Source organism: Pteropus vampyrus, unplaced genomic scaffold (genome assembly GCF_000151845.1).
Source record: "Pteropus vampyrus isolate Shadow unplaced genomic scaffold, Pvam_2.0 Scaffold361, whole genome shotgun sequence".
Lineage (NCBI taxonomy): Eukaryota > Metazoa > Chordata > Mammalia > Chiroptera > Pteropodidae > Pteropus > Pteropus vampyrus.
The window spans coordinates 455349-479528 of NW_011889142.1; the positions used below are offsets into that span (position 1 = coordinate 455349).

Consider the following 24180-nt stretch of genomic DNA (forward strand, 5'->3'; position numbering starts at 1 on the left):
CGCTCCCTTCGCCCCGCGTCGCCGCGAGGGCCCCGCCGGGGAGGGGGCCGCCGCCGCCTGCTCGCTCTCCCCTGGGAAGGGTGGGAGTTGGGCCAGACGATCCCCAAGTTCCTGTCCGTTCAGTCAGCGCCAGCCCGGCCCCCCTCCCCAAAACGCCCGGGGGTCGCGGCCCCCGCGGGCGCTCCCTGCCACGTACGCCGCGGCTCGGCGACTGGTAGTAACCGGTTGGGCTTCTGCTTCCTGAACACTCGGTCCCTTTTTCCCTTATGCTGATTAATTTCAAGATGGAGGAGACAGCCACGTTCCTTCCCTAGACAGTTTCCCCATACTCATTCCACAGGTTAGCCCGGGAGTCTGCGGCCTGGCAGCCTCCTCGCGCGGGTCATTCTTTCGTTTGGGGGCAGGAGGAAGCGTTGCTAGCAGCTTGTCATCCACCCTTTGCAAGGCCCCACGTAATTTGGGGGGGGGGCCTGGAAATGAGGAGCCCGCGTTTCCTGAATCAGAATTCACCGCAGTGGGCTTTGGGCGATGGAAGGGAGGAAGAAGTGAACGTGCCCCTACTAATCATTGCTTTGGTTCTCTGTGATTACAGACTAAATAACTCGTCCTGTCAGCCCATCGGGTACGTCGTGTCCATCCTGGATGACTCGAGGGCGGGCAGGCACAATTGTAGCCCCCCCGCCCCTCCCCAAATCAGTTTTCTCAATCGTAAAAATAAAGGGCCCGGGAAGACCGTTCTAAACACTTTAAAATGTGATTTTAGGACTCTTCTACTGAAAACTGTTTCGTTCTTTAGCCTAAGGTGTCATGGTCTTTCATACTTTTTAGTTCCTACCACTGCCTAGGGCTGTTTTACAGAGGTAACTGAAATGTGCCAGGAAAGTCCTTGAAAGTGACTAGCAGAGCCTCTGAAAATAATTACTTGTCTGATTAGGTAGGCTTGTTTTAAGCAAGCTTATAGTAAAACGTAGATTTCCTCTCGGCCTTTAAAGAAAATCTTGTACCTGACATGGAAGATTCCTGGTTCCCTCTGACCTTCTCAGTCTCCCCAAATACCAGTACTGATCATTGAATTAAGTTTCATAACAGACTGTGCTCGCGCGCTTGTGTGACTAAAATATGTAGGATGTGTATTTTTTTAGGATGTGTCTATTTCAAAGAAAATGTATATCTTTTAAAAGAGGAAGAATAATGGATTCTTTTTTTTCTAGAGCAGAGAGTGAAGAAAACTAAAATCCAGTTAATTGTATTACAATACTATGTCATAACAGTCAGGTAATTGATATTTTGTTGCGTCTCATGATTTATGTGTAGCTGCATGTTTTAAAGTATTGTTTTGCAGCCCTGTAATTGGATGGGCCCATCTGATATATGTGAGTTGGTGTTGGGCATACTTCATGATGAGAATGGCTCTTTTCCACTGGTGATTCAAAGTGTAGTGTTTCTGAGTATCTGGAACTCACTGCTGCTTTATTTGTGAATTTTCCTCTTTTAAAATAATGTCTGAAGTTTACCAGTTCCTGTGTAGAACAGAAAGAACAAAATAGGACTTTGCTACCTTAGATCATTGTTGGAATGGGGTGGGTATACTTTGTGTATAACAAAATAACAAATAACAAAATATCAGTAGAGTATCTTACAGGAATATATCTTACACGATTTTCTGTGTTCTGTTTTTTCCCTCGAGATCTAAAAATTATATAATTGATAAATAATAGTCTCATTGGTATTAACTCTTTAAATCATCATCATTAAGGTAATCACATAATTTATTGCCCTAGCCAGGATGCTTTCAAGAGTGAGCAGAGGGGACATTATTAATAATTATGCCTGGACAACAGGTGCAAACAATTGTCCCAGGCAAACTGGGATGGGTAGTTAGCCTAAATTCATAACTAATTTGTATCAGATGGTTATCTGCTAATTCGTATCAGAAGGTTCTCTGCATCACGTGGATGATTTTATCCTCACAGCAAAGCCTCGTGAGGATGTCAACTGTTTTACAGAGGTAACCGAGACTCCGAGAAGAGGTTATTAAGTCGTTTGTCCTCAATTAAATGGCTAATAAGTGATAGCGCCCCCATTTTAACCCTGGTCTGTGTGAAGTCTGAAGTCACTAAACTTTTATGCCTCTGGACTTAATTGCTCTCTAATTACATCAGAAATGCAAAGAAAAAGAAAGTCGTAAAAAAAATCTATAGGTTATGTTGCATCAAAAACATTTAAAGGGAATCTGCTTTATGAATTAAGTGAAAATTATTTAGCAATTTCCCCTCTTTATTTTGGTCTGTCGCGGTGCCTGTTTCAGCTATAACTACTTGTGATGTGACAAACAATTTAAAATCAATGATTTTTATGAAATAGCTTAATAATGAAACGATATCTAGAAAAGTTAGGCCGACTGGATATGTTCTTCCATGTTGGCAAACGTGTACCGAGGCCTTAAATAGCACAGTATGTCCCACGGGGCATCCGCATTCGTGGAATTCTCATGCGTGTATTTCTCTTTCCATAGCCCTAGTGGACTGGGAGATAGCTTGACCGGCCTCCTGCTCCTTCAGTTTACCTTCAGGTAGTGTGAATAACAGATTACAGTGTGAGAAGTCCTCTGTCAAAGCCAGACCAATGAGGTGCTAGGATTTGGGGCCACTGCCTAGGGTTGGGACATGTTTTTCACTTATAAGCCTTAATTCCTTAACATTTCTGTATAACAGACATTTCCAAAAATGTATGGCCCGTTAATTTCAAAGAAGTAGCCAGTTACATAATCCCTTGAGTTTTGATAACCAGTGTAAGAAAGCAGTAGTACTTCTGTGTCTTATTTTTTCTCAACCTTGAATGTGGAAGTTTCCCAGAAAATCAAGCAGTTCATTTTCCCTCTTGTCAATTATTTTTAGATTAAAAGATCTTGGCAGTTTTGAACAGTTTGGGAATATATTAATGAACTTGCACTTTGGTCCGTGATATATATATATATATATAGAGAGAGAGAGAGAGAGAGAGAGAGAGAGAGATAGAGAGAGAGAGAGAGAGAGAGTTGATATTTTCGTTGTAGATTTTCTTGTATTTTACTGTTCCAAAATTTTAATTTCACCAGACATAATAGAACCTACGTATGTTGACACGTCTATAGACAGCGTGTGTCGATTCGTGGACCTCTTGCAGTAATTTCACAACTACAGTTTGGGCTTCTGTTAGAATGTTTGCATGGCGATGAACTTTCTGTGGGGGAAGGAGGTATTTGTGTTCATTGATTTTTAGTTTTTTTCCGGAATGAAAAATGGTCTCTTTCCTGTCGCTTTCCACTTGACTATAGGAAGAAAAGAGTTAACTTTTAACTACAGTTTTCATTTTTCATTGACCAAAGTTCCCTTTAGTGTCAATTACATATAAGGTAACCATATCATTTGTCCAAACTGGGACAGTTTTTTTTTTAATTAAGTTTATTGGGGCAAACTGGGACAGTTTTGAGAGTGAAAGAGGGCCGTATCAAGTACTCCAGGACAACAGATGTAGACTGCTACGTTTCTGTACAAATGGGAGATATATGGTCAGCTTTGTCATCCTTTCTGTTTAGAAACACTGGTTCAGGAAGCACAGTTGAGTTAGCATGCTTAGTTCTGTAACACAAAATTGATTTCCTTAAGTAATTTTATAGGCACTTGTGTAGATAATATTTTTTTGTTGAGTGATTTTAATTTTAAAACGTGGCTTCGCTCTTTTTAAAACATTTAATTTTTAATGGAAACCTCATGCGCTTAAAAAATAGTATTTTACCAATTAACAGCGAAATTGCCAGCAATCAGTGATTTTACATTAATACCTTTTTATAAACACATGGACTTTGTGGGTTTTGAGTCCTTTTTCGACTTCTTGGGAATAATGAGAAGCACGTCAGTTGAGTTCATGTAGATAGACCAAATTCTAATTTAGTGACATTGCTCAAAAATAACATGAAATGGGTAATCGAAGATTAAATTCGCTGTCTAAAGTACATAAGGTAATTGAAATGCCATCATAATGGTTTCTTTTTCTAAATGACTTGATCTTGTGAATTGGCAGCATTTTGCTTGGTCTCCATCCTTTCATTTGTTGATGTTCTTTCTATTTAAATGTTTTAGAGGGTTGCAGTAGTCAAAATTGTGAGCTGCAAGTCAATAGACTTTCTGTCAAGAGATTAGACACTTGTCAGACTTTTCCAGATCCTGTCGTTGTTGTTATCCTTTTCAGGTAGTAAAAATGGAAGAACATAAGCAAGGATGTTTTATAATCTCATATTGCTATGGTACTGGCAGTGGCGGAGCCCTCCACAGCATCCGCGGATAGGCCAGTGTTGGAAATAAGCAACAAATTGTGTGGGTGGCAAGAAGTATTGTGCAATAAGTGAAGTCAGTGAAGCATCAATCCTGCCCTGTTTTTAAAAGACGCATGTTTTATATTTCTTTTCAAAATGATAAGATAGTCACAAAAAGGGAGATAGACATGTAAGAGTGAAAGGCAGTGAGAAAAAGCACAGCTTCTAAGCATGTGTCCCAGTCGTTTCTTAAGCTTTATTTTTTCACTTACTACTGGAATGTGGCTTCGGTTATATCTTATTCATAGTCACAGATTCCTAGACCTGGAAGGAAGGTCGTCTTCATCTAACTTGTAGGTAGTCGAATCCAATACTCTAATACTGATGGAGATCCTGAGGCGTGAGAGGTTAAATGAATCGACCAGGTTTACATAGCCGGTTAGTGATATAGCCTAGACAGGAATGTGGTCGCTCCTGTTTTGGGTTTTTTTTACCCCTTTTCACAGAGCTGAATACCACCTTGCTACTCATAGAATTGAAAAGCTGTCTGGTTGTTTTCAGCCTTCTATTTGTTACGAATGCAATACAATTTTAGTCGAACATTCTATGTATGAAGACTTCCCAACACTTTTGGTAACTGCATATATATGGTAACTTGTATTCTGACCTCTAATTCAGCAGCTCTTTGTGACTTCATTTTTAACTATACGAAGTATTTTTCATTTTGGCGATGGTATTATTGAGCTACCATTTTTCGTTATTGACAGGTTCACATGTCATTAACTCCTATCTATTCTATGAGGTTCCTAATGAAACAAACAGAATGGTGCCTGCCCTTCTGTTTTCCACAACATTTTTATGTTGAAACCTTTTTTTTTAGATCACATTCTGCTTTAGAGTGCTTTTGAGTTGGGAGCTTGTGTGAACACATGCAAAAGGTGAAAATGCTCAAGATACTTTAGCAGTTGGTTGATATCAGGTTACCTCGATTCCTCCCTCCCACCATACCTTTTTGTTCTTAAAAAGATGTCATTTCTTCCAGACTTAATAGGTGCGGCTTAGTTTTAAGTTGATATTCAAGCAAGCATTTGAATTTCAGAATTCGGTTTTTGTTAACAGTCTGTTTCGGTGCCTTGGGTCTACTCAGTCGGGTGCTGTGAAAGCGTGTGTCCATTGACTTTAATGTGTGTGTGCTTAAACTTGGCACCAGACTTCCGATTCGTTAGTACTGGTCAGTATGGGTTTTTTTTCCATCTAAGGTCCCTGTACAGTATGTTTTATGTTACTTTTTGCACTAACATCATAAACAAATTTTTAAACACTGGTGTACAGGGATTAGGAGAGTTAGATGAAATACTTTTTTTTTTACAGTAGAAAAGAAACGGTTTATTAGAAGGTACACTTCCAGACGTGGAGGCGAGCCTGAGCAAGAGAAGTATGGCTCAGAAGGCCTAGATGATGAAATAATCTTTGCGGTGGTCAGACACATAGAAGTCCACATAGTTCTTATTAGTATATGACGGTGACTGCAGGAGAAGTGGCTTAAATTCTCAAGACGAATAAGATTTGTTTTAAATTACTGAGGCACAGTTAATAAATCTCAAGTTAGCTTTTCTTTATGGCTTTTCCTTCTCGGAATGAAATTTACCTGACAGTCATATATTCATTGACCAGAGGAGTAGTTTTTGAAATGACTGGGCAAAATTTCTGACCTGGCTGTTTGTTCCCAGGAATGAATTTGTATATGGGCACACAGTATGCTGAGAGAAAGTTAAGAAAGTGTGCCGTTTATCCAAGGGGCAACTGTATTTAAAGCAAATACACTAAAAATCAACTTACTTAAAAATAAGTCCTGCTGGGTTTATACTGCTTATAAATGTTTTGTCAGTTTGAAAGTTTTTATAGCAGGAGCGAACCTGGTATAAAAAGCTTATACTGAGATCGAATATTTTCGACGTGTGTGTGGGGTTGAAGGAACGTATTTAAAGTGTATAGTCTTGGGAAATGTTGGGGGGCACTTGTCCATTGCGTGGGAAGTTGCCTGATTTGGAATCAGGAGACCTGGATTTGACTACGGGCTCCTTCCACGTACTAGCCACATGGCCTCTGCCAAATCACTGCCTCTCTCTGCGCTTCTGTCTCTTATCTAAACTAGAGGTGATGATTTCTGCTTCAAAGGACTGTCGTGGGGGTTGAAGGAAGTCTGAGGGACTACGGACTACGGACTTGTCGCTTACAACTGGGGAGAGAGCCGAGTGATTCAAGAACAGTTATGTGTTTTTTTCTTAAATCGTTCTTTGGGAAGCTCTTCACAGAGATATTTAAGTTTAAAAGTGGCTAATGCTAATTGTGTACTCGAGCCAAAATTTCTGACTTCTGCACGTGACTGTTATAACTAAGACAATAAGTAGACTTAAGATGCTCTCTCTTGATGCCAGGAGGTGCCCAGGGGTGTGTGGGGATTCCTGTTTCCTCTTACTAGTGAAGCTGGGAACGTACCTCAGTCTTGTTGACCACAGCGTAGACTCGGGAGACCCGTTTCGTTAACACAATTCTTCACTAACATTTTCACACCCAGATGGAGAGAGGTCTGTAGCGAGCATTTGGACTGTGGTCGCCCGGCGTCTTTGGTGTGGTGCTTTCTTAACCTTTAAAATGTTCATTTTCACCTAACAAACATCAGCGACATCACATCTGCCAGGAGCTGAGCCTGTCGTTTAGATTTATCACGTTTTCCCTTAGATGCCACTTAAGCGAGACCGGGCTCCTTGGGTGTGTGTAAGGCGGTCTTACAAGGCATTCGAGGGCATTGCTTAGGATGGCTTTTTCTTTCAAAATGTAATTACCTCCAGTCCTGCAGACCCCTGCGGGTGTCACCGCCCCAGCTCACCCCTTCGTGTCCCTAGGAGGTTGACGCCCACTCCCAGCCCAGGGGAAATGCGGAAGGAGGCGGACAGGATGGGGGCTTTGGGCAAAGGTAGAGAAGCCAGTCGGGGTTTTCCCTCCATCCCCTAATGAGCTACAAGAAACAGACTTTCTGTAATGGGAACCTGCACCTTAGTAAAACATTGCATGTTGTGTTCAATGAAGACTTGACGGTTTGCTTGCAGTTTTGAAGTAAGAAATAAGTGTGTCATAGAGATGTCACGTGGGGAAAATACTCTCCTGGATTTTCTCTGACACGCATATGAGATGGTCAGGGGGAGCAGAGCAGCACATTACTGCAGAAGGAATAGTAATTTGGATTTGTTCACATGTTGCTTTGTGAGTGTGTCTTATTGTTAAAATTTCAAATAAAAAAAATAAAGCAAAATAAAAATCCCTCTTGCGCAGAATAGACTAAAGCTCACCAGACAGGAGCTGTTTAGGATTGAACCGTCTCTAAAGTCTTTTGTCAGGACGGCTTTCAATAGAGGTATAATGTCTCGACTCTAGTTTCCATGTAGGAAATGATAGAAACTCTAAAAGGTCGAGAGTGAATCTTGAAGATTTGCGAGCACAGGAAAGAATCATGTGTCCCATGCGTGTTTGTATTCGACACTCTTACTTTATTTTTGAGACGTCCAAAGGGGGCGTATAAATATTGCGTTTATAGAACCTGAGCAGTAATATATTGGGAACACTTTGAAATTCTTTCAGAGTGTGGGATTTCTCTACATTACAAACAAATTCTTTAAAGCTGTGCTGTCCAGCGTGGTGGCCAGTGCGTCCATGTGGCTCCTGGACACTTGAAATGTTGCTAGTGTATATCTGTGGGACAGAACTTGAAGTTTTCTTGAATTAAGTAAAAACCTGAAGTATGAAACATTTTTCCATTAAAAACAACTCTTGTTTTGATAGGACTATATTTTACTTTAACCATTGCAAATTTAGCGTCCCGTCTGACGTGTGTTGTAAGTACAGAATACCAGATTTCGGAGATTCACTGGCAAAAAAAGAGTGTAAAACACGGCACGAGTTTTTGTATTGATAACATGTTGCACGACTTTTGGTTACGTTGAGGAAACAAGATTGATTCATGAAATGAACATTTCAAAGATATAAAAGACTGTAAGACACAAAGTGTCACTCTAGGGACACAAATTCTGAATGGAAACATTGCTAGGTGAGGTAGCCAGTAGCAGCGTCTTAGGGGACCGCGAGGGGCGAAGCAGCGGTAGGGGGAGGAAGGGGCCGAGGGAACTGCAGCGTCAGGGTGCAGAGGTCGCGAGGCATGAGGCGCGTTGGAGGACAGGAACGGGGCGACAGGTGGATGGATCCCCTCAAGAAAGTGTTCTGACACAGTTGTGTCACTGGAGTATGTAGCCTGATGAGGTCTGCAGGCCCAGAATAGGAAGCCGAGGGACTGACCACCCCGAGTGCCATCCTCATCCAGAGAGCCTTTTGCAGTCGGTGTGTTCAGACCCCCGCCTCCAGGGAGCCCCCTCTTTCACAGCCTCTGCTCGACTGTTCCTGGAAGTCGGGGTTTGCTCGTTTCGGGAGGCGGATGCAGCTCCGCTGTGGCATCATTTTCCTCGTTCGCCGTCGCAGTGGAAGAAAGAATTGTACACTTACTTCCACGTGTCTTCAGCCGCTGGCCCCAGTTTGACCCGGGGCTCCGCTCTCTCTCACGTTGTCACTGTGGATAATCGAGACTTTCAGTCTTGTCCGCAGGCTCCCCGCCTCTGGGCGCTTCTGCCCTGGGCTTCCTGGCTTCTCCACATGCCGGTTCTCTCCCTAGCCTCTCCTCTCTTCTGCCGGCCCCTTTGGGGGGCCTTGGAAATGTTCCAGGTGCTCCGCCTGCGGTGTGGCTGTTCCCTGCCTCCGCTCCGTGCTGCCCGCCGTGATCCCGGGGGCAGCGGTGGCAGCCTCGCTTGCGTGCTCACTGAAAACGCAGGCTCTCGAGCATCTTCGTGAGAGTCCCAGGTGATTGGCATGTGCCAGCGGAGTTCGAGAACCATGTCGAGCAAGTGAGCTGTTAATTCGGCAGCGAGCCCCTCTTCTAGTTGACAGTGTATCTGAGAGGCTGTCGCAGGATTTTCCGCTGGCTTTATTGCCAGGTTTTGCTGTGCTGTAGTTTATAGACTTCACTGGCTTCGAAGGTTCGATTATTTGAAAGTCTGGTATCTAGGGTCTCTGCTGTTCCCTTACTAGACATTACCACGAGAAGTTCTGCAGTTCGGGCTCTTCGTTCTCTCTTTGAGAAGTCTGTTTTTTCCACTATTTCCAGTTGGAAGGTGGAAAAAAACTTCTATTTTGTTGAATAAAATCGAAATTGAGTCCCTCTGCCTTCCATCTTCTGTTTATACCAACTCCCCCACACACTCATTACAAGATCCCTTGATTCTGACTCCGTTTTGCAAAGCCATTTAAAAAATCTTTCCCACTTTTCTGCAAGTTTCTGTTATGGGCTTCAGCCTCCCTGACGCCATTCCTGTAGCACTGCTTGGTATGTGAGTTTTTCTGTTATCTTTGGTTCATGCCCTTCAAATGTCAGAATTTATCCGATGTTTTTGCCTTATTCGAAAGATTTATATCTTTAAAGCCTTTCAATCCTACTGAGTTGTACTATTTATAAGTTAACTTCAGAAATATTTACTGATCCTTCACAAGTGGACTTCATCCTAACTTTCTGTTATTAGCGTTCCAAATATTAACTGCTTAAGTACACGAGCCAGACGTTACCGTGGTTTTCTTCGGTTTGAGGAATTGTGGCTGAAGTTTCTTCTTCCTTTGTGTTTTTCCATATACTTTTTAAATTAGCTGCTTACTATTACCACTACCAAATCATATTAGCTCCGTGTAGAAAAAGGCGGTTTCCTTTTGTTATTTTTTTTTCTATTGGCAGGCCCATGTAACTTTTATGAGTGTTTTTTTTAAGCTGTTGATTTCCAGTCTTCTGAAAGTGTTAGGTTAGTATAAAAACATCTTTCAGAAATTTCTCCAGTTTAGTCTTCCCAAAATAAAGGACTCTCAGTCGTGAGATTAGGAAGCTCTTTCCAAAAATATTAAGGTTTCCCTCCCCTACCCCTTTCTGAACCTGTTCATTTTATTTGTTTAAACGATGATGATAGTTCTGAGAATAATCATCTAAGGGAAACAATGGGGATATAGATGTGCTCATGTCTAGACCTAAATTTATTTAGGCTCAGCAGACAGGTAGAGGCTTTTTTGGCTCTTATATCCGAAAGTGGGTTTGTTTTTATTTTTCTCTTTAGTACTGATTTGTAAACATCCAGATACTTCATGTGTTGTGTGTGGGATTAAATCCTAGTACCAGTATAGATTACCTCTTTTCCACAAATCAGATTTTCATATGTTCGTGGAATTAACTTTTATTTTGTCCCTGTGAACTTAAATAAGATCGATCTGAAGTTGGAAGGGAAAGAATTAGAGAATGAAATTTTTTGTTTGCAGTCTTCCCTTATTTTAGATTCTTTACTACCATCGTTTTCCATTAGAGCAGTTAATTGAGAGAGTGTGGAAATCTGCCAACATAGCCACTTCCTAAGGCCATTTAAGTAGTGAATGATAATTAAGAATTTTTGGCTAGTTTTGTGTACTCTCTGGCGCAGGGGTTGGCAAACTTTTTCTGTAAAAGGCCAGATAGTGATTTTCTTCGCATTGCTAACCAAAAAGCAAAACTGAACATATTACATAGTTATTTATATAAAAAGAGTGAAGCCAAATTTCCAGAAAGTTTTTCTTGATAGAACTCAAAACGTAATAATCGAGTACAATGTTTTGTAATACAGGTCTACGAATGGGAGGAATGGCGTTCTTTGGAGGAGGATGACGTTTTGCTTAATTGGGGCTAACCATATTCCTGATCCAGATCATTTGGAGATGTTCATCTGGTGCAAGCTACTAACTTGAAATGACACTTTCCATATTTCATCTTTAAAAATGCCTTTTCACACATAAAGGTACTGCCATCTAACTAATCCACAAGCACGTAACTTCAAAGAAGCATATCCATCCGTCCTTAGGAGGCATCTATAGATTCTGTTAGATTCTGCTCTTGACCTTGTTGGGCATGTTATCACACTACAGGGTTATCACTTCGATTGCAAGTTAGGTGGAAGTACCCCAGTTATACAGCTAAATGGATTTCGAAATAAGAGAATTTCTTTTGTATTTGCACTGAGGTCCAAAAATGCTTCGTTCTGCTGCTCAGAAAGTATATCTGCTACAAATTTGTATGGGGATGTGGCCCTCGTTTCTTTCACAGGATGAGAAGTGCATAAAGCAGTTGTGCTTGACGTTGCGATTCCAGCATGAGTGGTTGTCGAAATGACTATGCTGCAGTGTAAGTTTCCCATCCAAGCACTGCTTTGCCTTATAATTTTAGGTCGAAGTCTGCAGCGGAAGCTAATTTCCCAAGCCATTCATTGTTTGGTAATAGTAATTGAGCAATTCCATTCAGAAAAAAATTTCATCTTGGACCAGGGTACAACAAATCACAGTAAAACTTCACCAGTGCTAACTTGTCAAAATGAGCACGTGGTAGAGTGAGTCAGGAAATTCAGTTTCTATTTCTGACAAAAATTCACAGAACTGTTGATGGTTAAGTTCACCATTGACACTGCCGGTTCAGTAATAGGATGGATTTGAATATTTTCTGCAAATTGCCTGCTGATGAATGATGTAATGAATAACCGTAGGCTTTAAAAACCTTACGTTTTCACAAGCTTCGTAAATTTGTCAAGCTAGGTCTTTTTCTGCTTTGCGCATTTTTACTGCTATTTTAGCTGTAATAAATATTAGCAGATCCCACTTCAGGTTATGCTGGATTAGTGTTTACTCAACTTCTTTGAAAGCATTATCACCTGTGGTTGTTCCATGCCGATTCATAGAGGCTGCCGCTTCTGTAGTTCAAACTCCTTGAATAATCAACAACTGAATAGTGTCTGTTACACTTACCAGCTCATCAGGAGGCAAGAAAAACACTCAGTGGTGTTGCCCCGTTTTTCAGTTGACTATTGACATCCCGATATCCTTCTTAACTTTTTAAGTAACTGTACTTACTTACTTACCAAAACGGTAATAATCTTTAAATTTATTTTCTGTGGGCACGTTTCTTTAGCTTCTGCAGTCAAACACAATTTAACTCATCACCAATAAGTGATTTTCCTTACTTAGCCAACAGATGAGCCACTGGAAAGTGGCTTTGGTCGAAGCCTTATTTTTTGTTTTTGTGATGAGGTATTTCATTTTAAGTTTTCAGATTTTTCAGGCCGTAGCTTTCCTGCATATTGGGAATATTGTGATGAGTGCTCAGTCTGATAATATCAGTGTGTATTTGATCACTTCAGCACCGTCTTGGCGCCATTGCATAATAAACGTAGACTTTACCACCTAATCTGATGACCAATAATCCGCGCTTCCACTGTGCCTTCAGGGATGACATTTGAAGTCCACTTTCTCTTGATTCGATGTGACGACAGTGTACCTATAATTTTTTTTAAAAAGTCACCATATGGTGACGACATACATGGCACTTGAAATGCTGTCATTATAGTTACATCACTGCAGCTCACGGCGCGCAGGTCACCCGGTGCACATGGTCTCTGTGCCGATGACGCAGCTCTGCCTTTGCGGCGGGAAAGCAGCCGTGGGCCGTGCATGAATGACTGCGTGGCCATTCCGGTAGAACGATGAGCACTGACGTTCAAGCTTCACGTAATTTTCACTTCACAAAATATTCTCTCCTTTTAAAAAAAATATTTAAAAGTGTAAAACACCGCTCTTAGATCTCAAGGACTAAAAATAGGCGCCAGGACTGAATTCGCCCGCGGGCCAGTGCATCGACCCTGACCTCGTCTTTTCCGAGTCTAACAGGGCTTTTCGGGTGTTTTTCTGGGGTGAAATCTCGTTCGTGCGAGGTCCTAAAAGCCACGTCTTGACCCGCATTCTGGATTTTCGCATAATTAAGCCTGTTTTGGAGAATACATATGTTCTGTTTTCAAGGTTGATCTCCTTTCTCCTTTTAGATCATTTTCCACTTGTTCATCAAGATGGAAAGCTCAGATTCTAACGATAAAGGAAGTGGCGATCAGTCCACAGCACAGCGCAGAAGTCAGATGGACCGGTTGGACCGGGAAGAGGCGTTCTATCAGTTTGTAAATAACCTGAGTGAAGAAGATTATAGGCTTATGAGGGATAACAATTTGCTAGGCACCCCAGGTATGCGATGTGTACTTTAAGAATTTCCATATGTAAATTGCTGGTCTTTTTTTAAAAAGTTTTTTTTGAAAGTCCGTTGTTTTAGCATGATGAAGTGTGACTTCAATGCAAGGGATATAGCACAGAATGACATTTACTGCTGCACTTATTACCCACCTGATCCTGTTCACTCGTGTTTGAAATGATCCTATTCCATATCTTTAGTTATTAATTCTATTCTGCATTTATAGTGAGCTGAATCGAAGAGAGTGAAGCTGAACAATTTTTTGTTAGTTGGCTTTACTTACTAGACATGAGTCTGAGTATGGCAGGGCCAGTGGGAACTTTAGTTCCTAGGACAGACTCTGTTTTGTCACTTCCGTTTCCCTGAATATGTCCCAGTCATCCTCCAGAGCTAGCCTTGGATAAAATTGTCAGTTATTCACAACTTTGTGCTTGCTTATTCTCTTTTGCTCAGTTAGGTCCCATTCGATACTAGTTAAAATTCACGATCTCCCTCCTCATTTCTAGTTAATTTTACTAGTCTTCGGGTGAGCGCTCACAGTGCGAAAGGCAAGGCGTTAGTGAGAAGGGAGTGCATCTTGAGCCGGCGGTACCGGACTTGAGTCAGAAGGCCTAAGCGGCCTTCTGGTCCTGCCATTTATTTATTTGCACTTCAGTCTCTAACTTCGTCTCAGTTCCTCCGTTTTAAAATACAAGCGACCATATCTGCCTCCCAGAGGCGCATTTTTAAGGAACGAGATGCCGCATGCAAAAGCATTTAGCAAACTGGAAAGAAATCTGCATGACTATGAGTCGTAACACCCTGCCCCTCAAATAAATGAATTTTCCCCCAGGTTCCCCACTCCCTGGTGTGCGTGTCAGATGGGCAAGGGTCATTGCTTTTCTGTTGTAATTTGGCAAACGTTTAAAAACTATTTTCAGGTGAAAGTACCGAGGAAGAGTTGCTGAGAAGACTACAGCAAATTAAAGAGGGGCCGCCGCCGCAAAACGCAGACGAAAATAGAGGTATGCTTTGCTTTGGGGGCGGGGGGGTGCAGGACGGAATGGGTACAGAACTTCGTGACACTACATGTCCTCCGGAGAGTATCCACAAGTGGCACAAGTTAACCTGGTGCTAAGTAACTGCTCATAAAAAGAGAAGTGACATTTCCTTGGTATTTGGTGAGGATGTCAACATGTTTTGTTTTGTTTTTTGGTGGTTCACCTTTGGGTCGTTTGCGTCAACGGGAACATAGTGAGGAATGGCCTATTTAAATGTGATTTTTTTTCTCTTGATTTTCCACATCCATTGAAGTCTCCTTCTACGTACTGAATTATTCCTTCCTTATAAACGTGAGTTGCTCACGGGAAGAGAGAAATGCTGTATTCTCTAACGAGGTGGTTCTCACTTGGGTGTAATTTTGCCCCCTAGGGGACATTGGCAGTGTCTGGAGACATTTTGAGTTGTCACAACGTGGGGTTTGCTACTGGCATCTGGTGGCTGGAGACCAGGGATGCCGCCGAACGTGCTAAACACCCTAAAACGTCCAGCACAGACCCCGCAACAAAGAGTTACCTGGCTCGGGCGCAGATAGGCCCATCGAGAAGCCCCGCCCGTCCGTCAGGCCGGGCACTGCTCTCGCAGTGGGAAGTGGAGAATCCCCCTCTGAGCAGAGAGGCCGTGGCAGCCATCCGATTCGTGAACATACTGAGCTGGGTTTGGACCGTTCACTCGGTCTCATCTCCAGTTTCACGTTAGCTTAAAGTCTCGGCGACACGAAGGCCTCACACGCTATGGAGCCTGTGAACCTCGTTTGCATTTTGGCAGTGGCTGCAGCAGTTTTGTTTTCTAAAATGCCCCGTATCATCAAAGGCCCTTCAGAGCCCAGTAGAAGCGTCTTAACCGCTGAAAATGCGGCGGATGCAGCACAGCCCCGCACCGTGACCGCCGTCCGACTGCTTCGGTCGCGTGGCGTTTTGGCCACGCGGTGCTGGGCCGGGCTTCCTCCACGGCCCCCGAGGCAGTCTCCAGCGGCTGCCTGGAAGACCGTTCCCCTTCCACAGGGAATCGCTCTTTCCCCGCCTTTACCGGCAAGCCCCTGCGAGATAGTTTCCAAACGTCCGTTCGTGGGCCACGCGTGCTCTTTCTCTAATGCGGTTTCAGAGCGCTGTTACGTGATCGTCCTAATCTCGGCAGTTCCTTTTTCTCCCTCTCTCCTCTCTTAAAACAGGTGGAGACTCTTCTGACGACGTGTCTAATGGCGACTCTATAATAGATTGGCTTAACTCTGTCAGACAAACCGGAAATACGACGAGAAGTGGGCAAAGAGGAAACCAGTCTTGGAGAGCAGTGAGCCGGACTAATCCAAGCAGCGGTGACTTCCGATTCAGCTTAGAGATCAATGTGAACCGTAATAACGGGGGTCCGAATCCAGAGGGCGAGCACGAGCCGTCTGCGAGACGATCCGGCGGCGAAAACATGGACGAAGGCAGCCAGAGGCAAGTGGAGAATCCACGGTCGGAGTCAGCCTCCGCAAGGCCAGCCAGGGCAGAACGGGGCTCGACCGAAGCGTTAACTGGAGAAGTCCCCGCCACTAGAGGTCAGAGAAGGGCCAGAAGCAGGAGCCCGGACCATCGGAGAACCCGAGCGAGGGCAGAAAGAAGCCGGTCCCCTCTGCATCCGATGAGCGAAACCGCGCGGAGATCTCATCACAGTATCTCATCTCAGACTTTCGAGCATCCTTTGGTAAACGAGACCGAGGGCAGTTCTAGAACCCGGCACCACGTGACATTGAGACAGCAGATCAGTGGACCTGACTTGCTAAGCAGAGGTCTTTTTGCAGCTTCCGGAACAAGAAATGCCTCACAAGGAGCGGGTTCTTCAGACACAGCTGGTAATGGCGAGTCTGCAGGATCGGGACAGAGACCTCCCACCATAGTCCTTGACCTTCAAGTGAGAAGAGTCCGCCCCGGAGAGTACCGGCAGAGGGATAGCATAGCTAGCAGAACCCGCTCGAGGTCTCAGACGCCGAACAACACCGTCACTTACGAAAGCGAGCGAGGAGGTTTCAGGCGTACGTTTTCGCGTTCCGAGCGCGCAGGTGTGAGAACCTATGTCAGTACCATCAGAATTCCGATTCGCAGAATCTTAAATACCGGTTTGAGTGAGACGACATCTGTTGCAATTCAGACCATGTTAAGGCAAATAATGACAGGGTTCGGTGAATTGAGCTACTTTATGTACAGCGATAGTGATTCAGAGCCTAGTGGGTCAGTCTCGAGTCAAAATGTGGAAAGGGCAGAGTCACGGAATGGAAGAGGGGGTTCTGGTGGTGGTGGTGGTTCCGGTTCCAGTCCTAGTTCCAGCTCCAGTGGAGAAAATTCAGAGCCGAGCTCAGAGGTGTTTGAAGGCAGTAACGAAGGAAGCTCGCCGTCCGGCCCCTCGGGTGCCAGGCGAGAGGGCCGACACCGGGCCCCGGTCACATTTGATGAAAGTGGCTCTTTGCCCTTCCTTAGTCTGGCTCAGTTCTTCCTCTTAAATGAGGATGATGATGACCAGCCTAGAGGACTCACCAAAGAACAGATTGACAACTTGGCGATGAGAAGTTTTGGTGAAAACGATGCATTAAAAACCTGTAGCGTTTGCATTACAGAATATACAGAAGGCAACAAACTTCGTAAACTGCCTTGTTCCCATGAGTACCATGTCCACTGCATCGATCGCTGGCTGTCTGAGAATTCGACTTGTCCAATTTGTCGCAGAGCAGTCTTAGCTTCTGGGAACAGAGAAAGTGTCGTGTAGTTGAGGTCGGGACTCCTGGCCCTTGTAGCTGGTATAGTGATGGGCAAACAGGAATCGCTTGCTCTATGTCCACTTTTTGAGTGGTGCTTAATGTAAAGTAGCAACCTGATCTAAGTCATTGCTTTCCGAATGAATCTGTCCTTTCTCCAATTTCTGTTCCAGAGTAAAAGGAAGTACTTAAGAAGCAACACTTTAGGACGTAAAAAGCTGATTTCACCATCAGTAAGTGATGTTACTGATGACTTACCATATACACTTGTCAGTTTCTCCTTTGTTATCTTCAGAGATCTGCCTTAGCAATGGCTCTTACCTGTTTCACGTTGATCTTTCAAGTTTCCCACGCCGTAGGAGGGAGGGGCGAAGAAAGTTCCAGTTCAGCCTAAGTTACAGTCCATGTTTCAGAAGTGCTCGCTTAAAGCTGCACCATTCCCAGGTATCAGTTGGCACAAATTCAGCTACTTGCTGAATATCATTTGTTCACCTTTCAGACAAGGTGATATTAGACATGTCAGTGTAAATAACACTAAGGTTAGGATCTTCTAAGTATATAACTGTCTCCTAAGCCCATCACTGTGGCACACTGTAGAGTGAGCTTATAGTTTAATTGAGATATTTATCTTGTGGAAATATTAAAAAAAAAGCCTATGCTTGTGTAAGTGAAAAAAATCACATTCATTTGTTTAAAAATGTAAAGCTATTTTGTAGAGGCTCAGTACTTTTCCAATGCACTGTTGTAATAATGCATTAAAAAGTTGTAAAGTACCATGCTTAGAAATGAAAAAAAAAATGCTTTTTGTGAGCCAACCTAGTAAAAACACACCAGACGAAGTACCAGGCTGCTGTGGCGAGGGTGTGGACGGCAAGAGCAGAACATATCTGTAGGGTTTAATGTATGTGGGCAGCTACTGAGTCTGCACTGAGCACCAGTGGGAACTGGGGATTTGCGCTTGGATTTAGGCAGGAAATGAAAGACCGGAGGAATAAAGGGAACTACTCTGAAGAGTCTAAACTTGTCACGAGCACAGTAATGCAGACGTTAACTGGTTCCACGAGATGAGATCTTTGATGCAGTATTCTCCTTAAGCAGATGTAGATCAGCAAATTTGGCAGCTTTGGTTTAAAAAAAACCGCCGCCACCTAGCACAAGTTAGTTACACTGTTGTTTTTACAAGTCTGCTCCTCAAAAAAAAAAAAAAGAAAAAGAAGTTGGAGGGAAGACTCTAAACCACTTTTAGCATAGGAATTGGTGCAGGTGAGTGTACTAACAGTTTGCATTCTTTTTGAGATTCGTCATTTGAGGTACCGGTACACTTTCGTTAGTTAATGTTTTGTTACTGTCCCCAACTCAGACCTACATGTCATGTTTAAAGACCCATGGAATAGTCGAGGGATTTTTACCTTTTGTCGAAAGCGAGCCGTGTCGGGTTCTTTGAAACTCACATTTTCCTTGTGCTGCCCATATTTGAAGCTGACACTGCTGACTTGCGACCAATGGGACGTGCACTTTTTGTCAGTTCCTTAGCAGTGAAAATAAATTTGTGAAGTACGCCGGCGCTCGGGCCCGATTGCCCTTTCGAGGGTGGTCGGGCCGAGGGTTAGTCTGCCCGTGGAAGCGCCGCGCGTGTGTTTCTGCGGAAACGGCCGGGTCCAAAGAGGAATTGAGCACATCCTTAGCCTTTCGCAGAGTGAGCTGACTGCCCACGCGCAGTCGGATGCTCTACAGGATGCGTCTGCTTTAGGAGTTACCTGGTTACCTTAACTGTTAGCAACTTAGCTGTAAAGATTATTTCAAAGTTCACACTTTCATGTTTTCCTCTGGCTTTCAGTCCTACCTAAGTGTCAAGGAAATTAACTTGTAAATATGGTAGTTTACTAAGGATATGTCCTGCTCTTGCAAGGAAATAATGTCCAAACAAAGCTTCACTTATTTTTTTTAATATAAGCAGAAAGTACTGTTTATGGCGCTTCTATAATACATTTTATCTTTTAGAAAAATTGTCCATTTAAAAGTCAGGATTCCTTTATATTTGTGAGCCTCCTTGTCTCTTTTCCTCAAGGTGTAATCTACAGTTTTCAGACCTGCAGGGTAGTCCTGATTGGCTAAAAACAAACCCATTTTCCTCTTGGTATGAAATGTCCCGTTACCATAGGGCTGTTCATTTGATACGGTTTAAAAACAACCGCGCTCATTCTGAGCATAAAAGTTACTGACAAACAGGTACCTCCCTAACCTCCCAAGACGTATTACTCATTTGTGAAGTATTAAAGTAAGAAGTAACTCATGCAGAATCCTGGTTATGAATGTAGATATTAAACCTGTTCATGAACACTGGAAGTAGAATTTTAAGTTTTTAGCCTTCAGTAGAATGCACATGTTGGACGCGTGCGTGCGGACACCTTTCTCGATAGCACTCATTAATTTCCATTGGATTGTGTAGAATGGATACAAATATGTTAGTGGAATTTCCTACTTATTATTTTTTTTTTGCAAGGTCCATGACTCATATATACTTACTCGTGTTGTGGACACTGAAGACAAGGTCATTAGTAGGTGTCAGATGTACAATGGAAAGCAAAGACCTTTTTCCCACCAGTATCCAAACACCTGTTCTCTCAAGGGAGCATTTTCCTGCAAAAGACTTTACATTTTGTTTTCGTTTTGTATCTTTGCACTTTTTCTTTATTAAAGAAAGGTTCTGTCTTCAAGACCTACTTTGAACTTCATGCGGTCAGTCATAGGAATAAGAAAAACCAATGTTGGGAGTCGATATTGTTCAAAGCATAGGGAAAAGTACTGAGAACTGAGTTTCCATGAGTATTTCAGATATTTTTCAAACTTCACGCACTAGTCCGAAACGTTTGAGGTGTCCTGTTGTTGAAGTCCGAGCTGCCGACAAGGTCGGGATTTAGTACTGAAAACAAAAGTGAACAAGTTAGGTTTAAAACGTGTAGCACTAGAAGATGCCCCATGCTGTTTGTGTAACTGGGAAAATGGCTCCACCGAGAACACGTTAGTTGCCCCCCAGTGGTGGAGGTGGCTCATGGCGATGGGGGTTGAGAACAGTGTTCACCTTAGTGTTGGAGTGTAGGTGATTTTACAGGTAACAACGTTTAGCACTGGGGTTTCATATGTGTGTGAAATCTCTAAACACGTGATCATTGGAATTTATCCACACTTTAAGATTAGGAAACTGGTTATCTATAACATAAGTGTTAACTCAAGTAACCCCCCCGCCCCCCCAAAAAAAATAAAAATAAAAAAACTTGTCCCTCCCGTGCCAAGTACGCTCTTCTAGTGTCACCGTCTCAAATTACGTTTGTGAAGGTTACCGCGATACGCTTTGTATTTAGCCACCTGCTTCCCGAATGTCCACAGTATGAAATGGGTCAGGCATGAGCCAGGACATTGGGTCAGCTCCTGAAACGCCCGTGTGTTAGGGAGGTGAATGTTGCGAACCAACACCATTTTTCCAGCTCGCTAGAATACAGTGGCACCTTGTGCTTGTTGATACTTTTAAAGATAGAGGATATTTTTACCCCGCCCCCTTTTCTTCTTTGTTCTTTCGTGAATGAAAAATATTTCTAATCTGCCTTATTTGGATTTTGATGTTTTATCTTACTGGCTTCCCTGTCAAATTTATTAACCATCGTTAAGTACTTAGAAGCCACGTTCGCAGGGCACTTTTATTCTTTTCCTTGTCTTCTAAGACTATGCCGATTGCTACTTTCTAAAGTATTCTGTACCTTCATGATGCAAGAGATTGATAAGGCACATCTTCAAGTGTCAGGCGTTTTTTTCTTTAGTATAATTCTTCAGTATGTTTAACATTCAGTAAGTGTTGTAATTCATCGAGTTAACTAGTAAATTGTATGCTTTTGAAAAAACATTCGAAACTGTAAACATAACATGCTTTACTTAGAAAGTTGAAGTGCAAGGTCCGAAGAATGAGTATTTAACTTATTTTTAAATCAGATTTTTAATAAGCAACTAAGAAACAGCTTTGAGTTCAGTACCTACCCTTTAAAAATTTTAGCATTCTGAAATGGAGGTTTGTGTTTTGTTTTTGTTTTTGTTTTTGAAATTGAGTTCTTAACTGGAACATTTCTAAAATATCTAATTTCCCAACAAGTGAGTGAGCTCACACTTGATTTAATTAATCCATTTTGTATCTAAAAATGCAGGATAGAATCGCACTGTTATTGAAGCGTTGGGACTCTCAAGGGATGACAGCAGTTTATCGGTTTTATGATAATTTTCACTTCTGTGCAGATGTTTTCATTCAAATTCCAAGGAAATGGGCATACCCGCTAACACTCACTCTCAAATAAAATTGTAGCCAGGTATTTGTTTTTGATTCGTATTTCTTTCCCAATGAGCCACAAGCTGCTCTGTAGTCACTTGGATTTGAGTGGCCGGTGTCTTCCGAGACACGCAGTGCAAGCGAAGCCCGCCATACCGCTGTGCCTAGTTACTTCAGGGTTCCTGTCGGTCCCTCCTCTTGCAGATTTTTCTCGATACTAAGGTGTGGTAGAACCAGCTGCCCAGCCTTAACTATTCAGTGCCCCTCTGGTGACATTCTTTAACTGATTGACGTGTATGTGTTTTAACAGTCCAATGTTTGGAATTTACCTCTTGATAGCTCCGTTTGTCCCTGGTGCTGCTTTCACAGATGTAGGGCCACGTGATCAGGTCTCAAGTTCAGTAGGTACGCGATTGGCCTGGTTCCGTATCTGTGCCTGTTTTACCTTCTCTCGGGAAGAGCTGCTTTGGTATAGATGTGTTGACTTGGGTTTATCGAAAGAACTGGGCAGTCTTGGAAAGCTTTCTGAAGTCTGTAAGAAGCCGAGGGATGCGGAGGGGATAGTAACGAAGGCTGCCTTTATGTCTGAACGTGAAGCACATAAATGTATGTTCTGTAAAGACTTAACTGCTTGTTGTACCGGGGCTTCCTGACCTTGGGGAGACTTGCAGAAAAGCAGAAAGGAGCGCAGAGTGGAGAGAATTCGGTCGGCCCGCTTTATCTGGTTTCTCATTTTCTTTCAATTTAAACCTGAATGTGACACCTCCTCCAATATCTGTCCGGCAGACTCCTGGTTGGGAAGCCCTGTGTTAAATTTTGAGAATGTACCCAGTTTCCTTTCTTTTTTTTTTTTTTTTTGTACAGTGCTTTACACCTGCTAAAATTTAACTTGTTTAATGCAAAACAAGACCTCGAAAGGTCGGTCATATTAAAGCTGGTTTGATTATTAATAGTTATCTTTTAGGAAGAAGCTTTTTCCCTATGTAAGATGTCATACTGCAGATTTAAAATATAGACTATCAATAAAATGCATGAAGTGATTATTTATGCTTGATCATCTTGTTTTTTTTTAAGAGGGAAATCTCATAAAGGTTCTGTCACTTTGAACTGACGTCAGATAGACTTCGTTTGTAGAGTCAAGTGGAATTACATACAATGCAGTACAACCTCGATTTTGATTCCTAACAGCTGTGCGTGTGGGCAGGTACCGGTTCATGGGGTACGACTTCTGTAGTTTAACGGCTTAATCTTAGATTGGTAAAATAAAAGGTTCGAGCGTATTCCGATACAAGAACCCTGGAAAGATTTATGCAAACGACATTTTCACGGGGCTCGTATCCACTGCTTCAGGGATTTTCACCATTGCCCTGACCACTCTGTCGCTGGACCTCCGTAAATACAAACACTCGTCCGAGTGTGCCGTGTGCTCACGCGGCTTGTCTTCCATCCCAACCTCCGGCCTGTTACACGTGTTGGCCTGAGCCACTCACAAGGCCTTGTTTACAAACAAGGTCTGTCCCATTCGGATACCGGAGTGAGATTTCCCCTCGGTATTGGTATTTGTTCAGCCGAGGGCGACTTCGATTATGGTTTTGTTTCCTCTGGTTCCTGCAGAGCCCCGCCCATCATTGGCACAGGAGCTCAGTTCCTTGGCAATAATTTTGGTGTGGTCATCTCTGCCTCACGACCTTCACAGAGTTTTACTTCTAGTGCCGTTTGGGCTTCTTTGGCACTCAAGTACGCCACTGAAAAGTTTACATTCTAGACAACGGAGTAAGTCAGTGCACAGGCATCTCACTGAAGGGAGTCAGATAGGAAAGGGCCGTTGCCTAGAACTGAGGCTCTGGTAAATCAGAGCACACTCCGAGCTGTACCCTTAGTGGTCATTTAAGAAAACAGGAAATGAAAGCCGGGGTCCCGTTTCTTTGAGACCTTTGAATTCAGGCAAGATTAAAATCGAAGGCCTTGTGAGCGGATTACTAATGGCTACATTAGGAATAGCTAACTTTTTTTCTGATTAGTATCAGGTGTTGTATAAAGCACTGTAAATGATTTAATCCTCACAGTGACTCCGAGGCGCATTATGACCACCCCGTTTTATAGGCGACGCTGCGGAGATACAGGATTTGGTCGCTTGCACAAGATCACACGGTAAGTGGAGAGCGTTTCCAGTCAGATGTCTGATTGCAGAGCGTGGTTTCACAGTGCCCTTAACCCCGCACTATGTGGTCCCCGGTTCTTAATATTTATCCTGAGCCCTAGATTAGACTACCTGTGAGCTATGATTTTCTAGGATAAACATCAGTTTTGGCTAGTTTGCCAAGGAAAACGTAAAGGGCAGATCTGAGGAGGACTGGAGGTGACACATTGTAAATTGCAATAAATCGCTTTGGGCGTCACCGGGTCCCCCCGAGAAGCACGTTTGTCATGGCGTTACACTTGTGGAACCTTTGGGAGGAGGCCAGAACGTGCTCTCGGTCCCAAATTATGGCTCGTTTTGAAATGTGAAATGGCTAGAACAAATCGCAGCTTTTTTTTTTTTTTTTTTTTAGTATGCCAGCCAGTTCTTTGGCATCCAACTAAATGCCCTTTAAAGTTGCCTCGGGCAGCCATAGACATTCCAAGAATGTCGTCAT

At 43.0% G+C, this 24180-nt stretch overlaps 1 protein-coding gene across 1 annotated transcript in view; it reads left to right on the forward strand.

The window, feature by feature from the left end:
- The window catches only part of RLIM (ring finger protein, LIM domain interacting), a 23286-nt gene extending 699 nt beyond the window's left edge, over positions 1-22587 (forward strand). Inside the window, exons 2-4 of the mRNA XM_011379505.2 lie at positions 13267-13459; positions 14384-14467; positions 15673-22587. Coding sequence (XP_011377807.1) covers positions 13291-13459; positions 14384-14467; positions 15673-17243 — 1824 coding nt within the window. The 5' untranslated portion in view covers positions 13267-13290 and the 3' untranslated portion in view covers positions 17244-22587. The remainder of the gene's footprint in view (positions 1-13266; positions 13460-14383; positions 14468-15672) is intronic.
- Positions 22588-24180: the final 1593 nt, after the last annotated feature.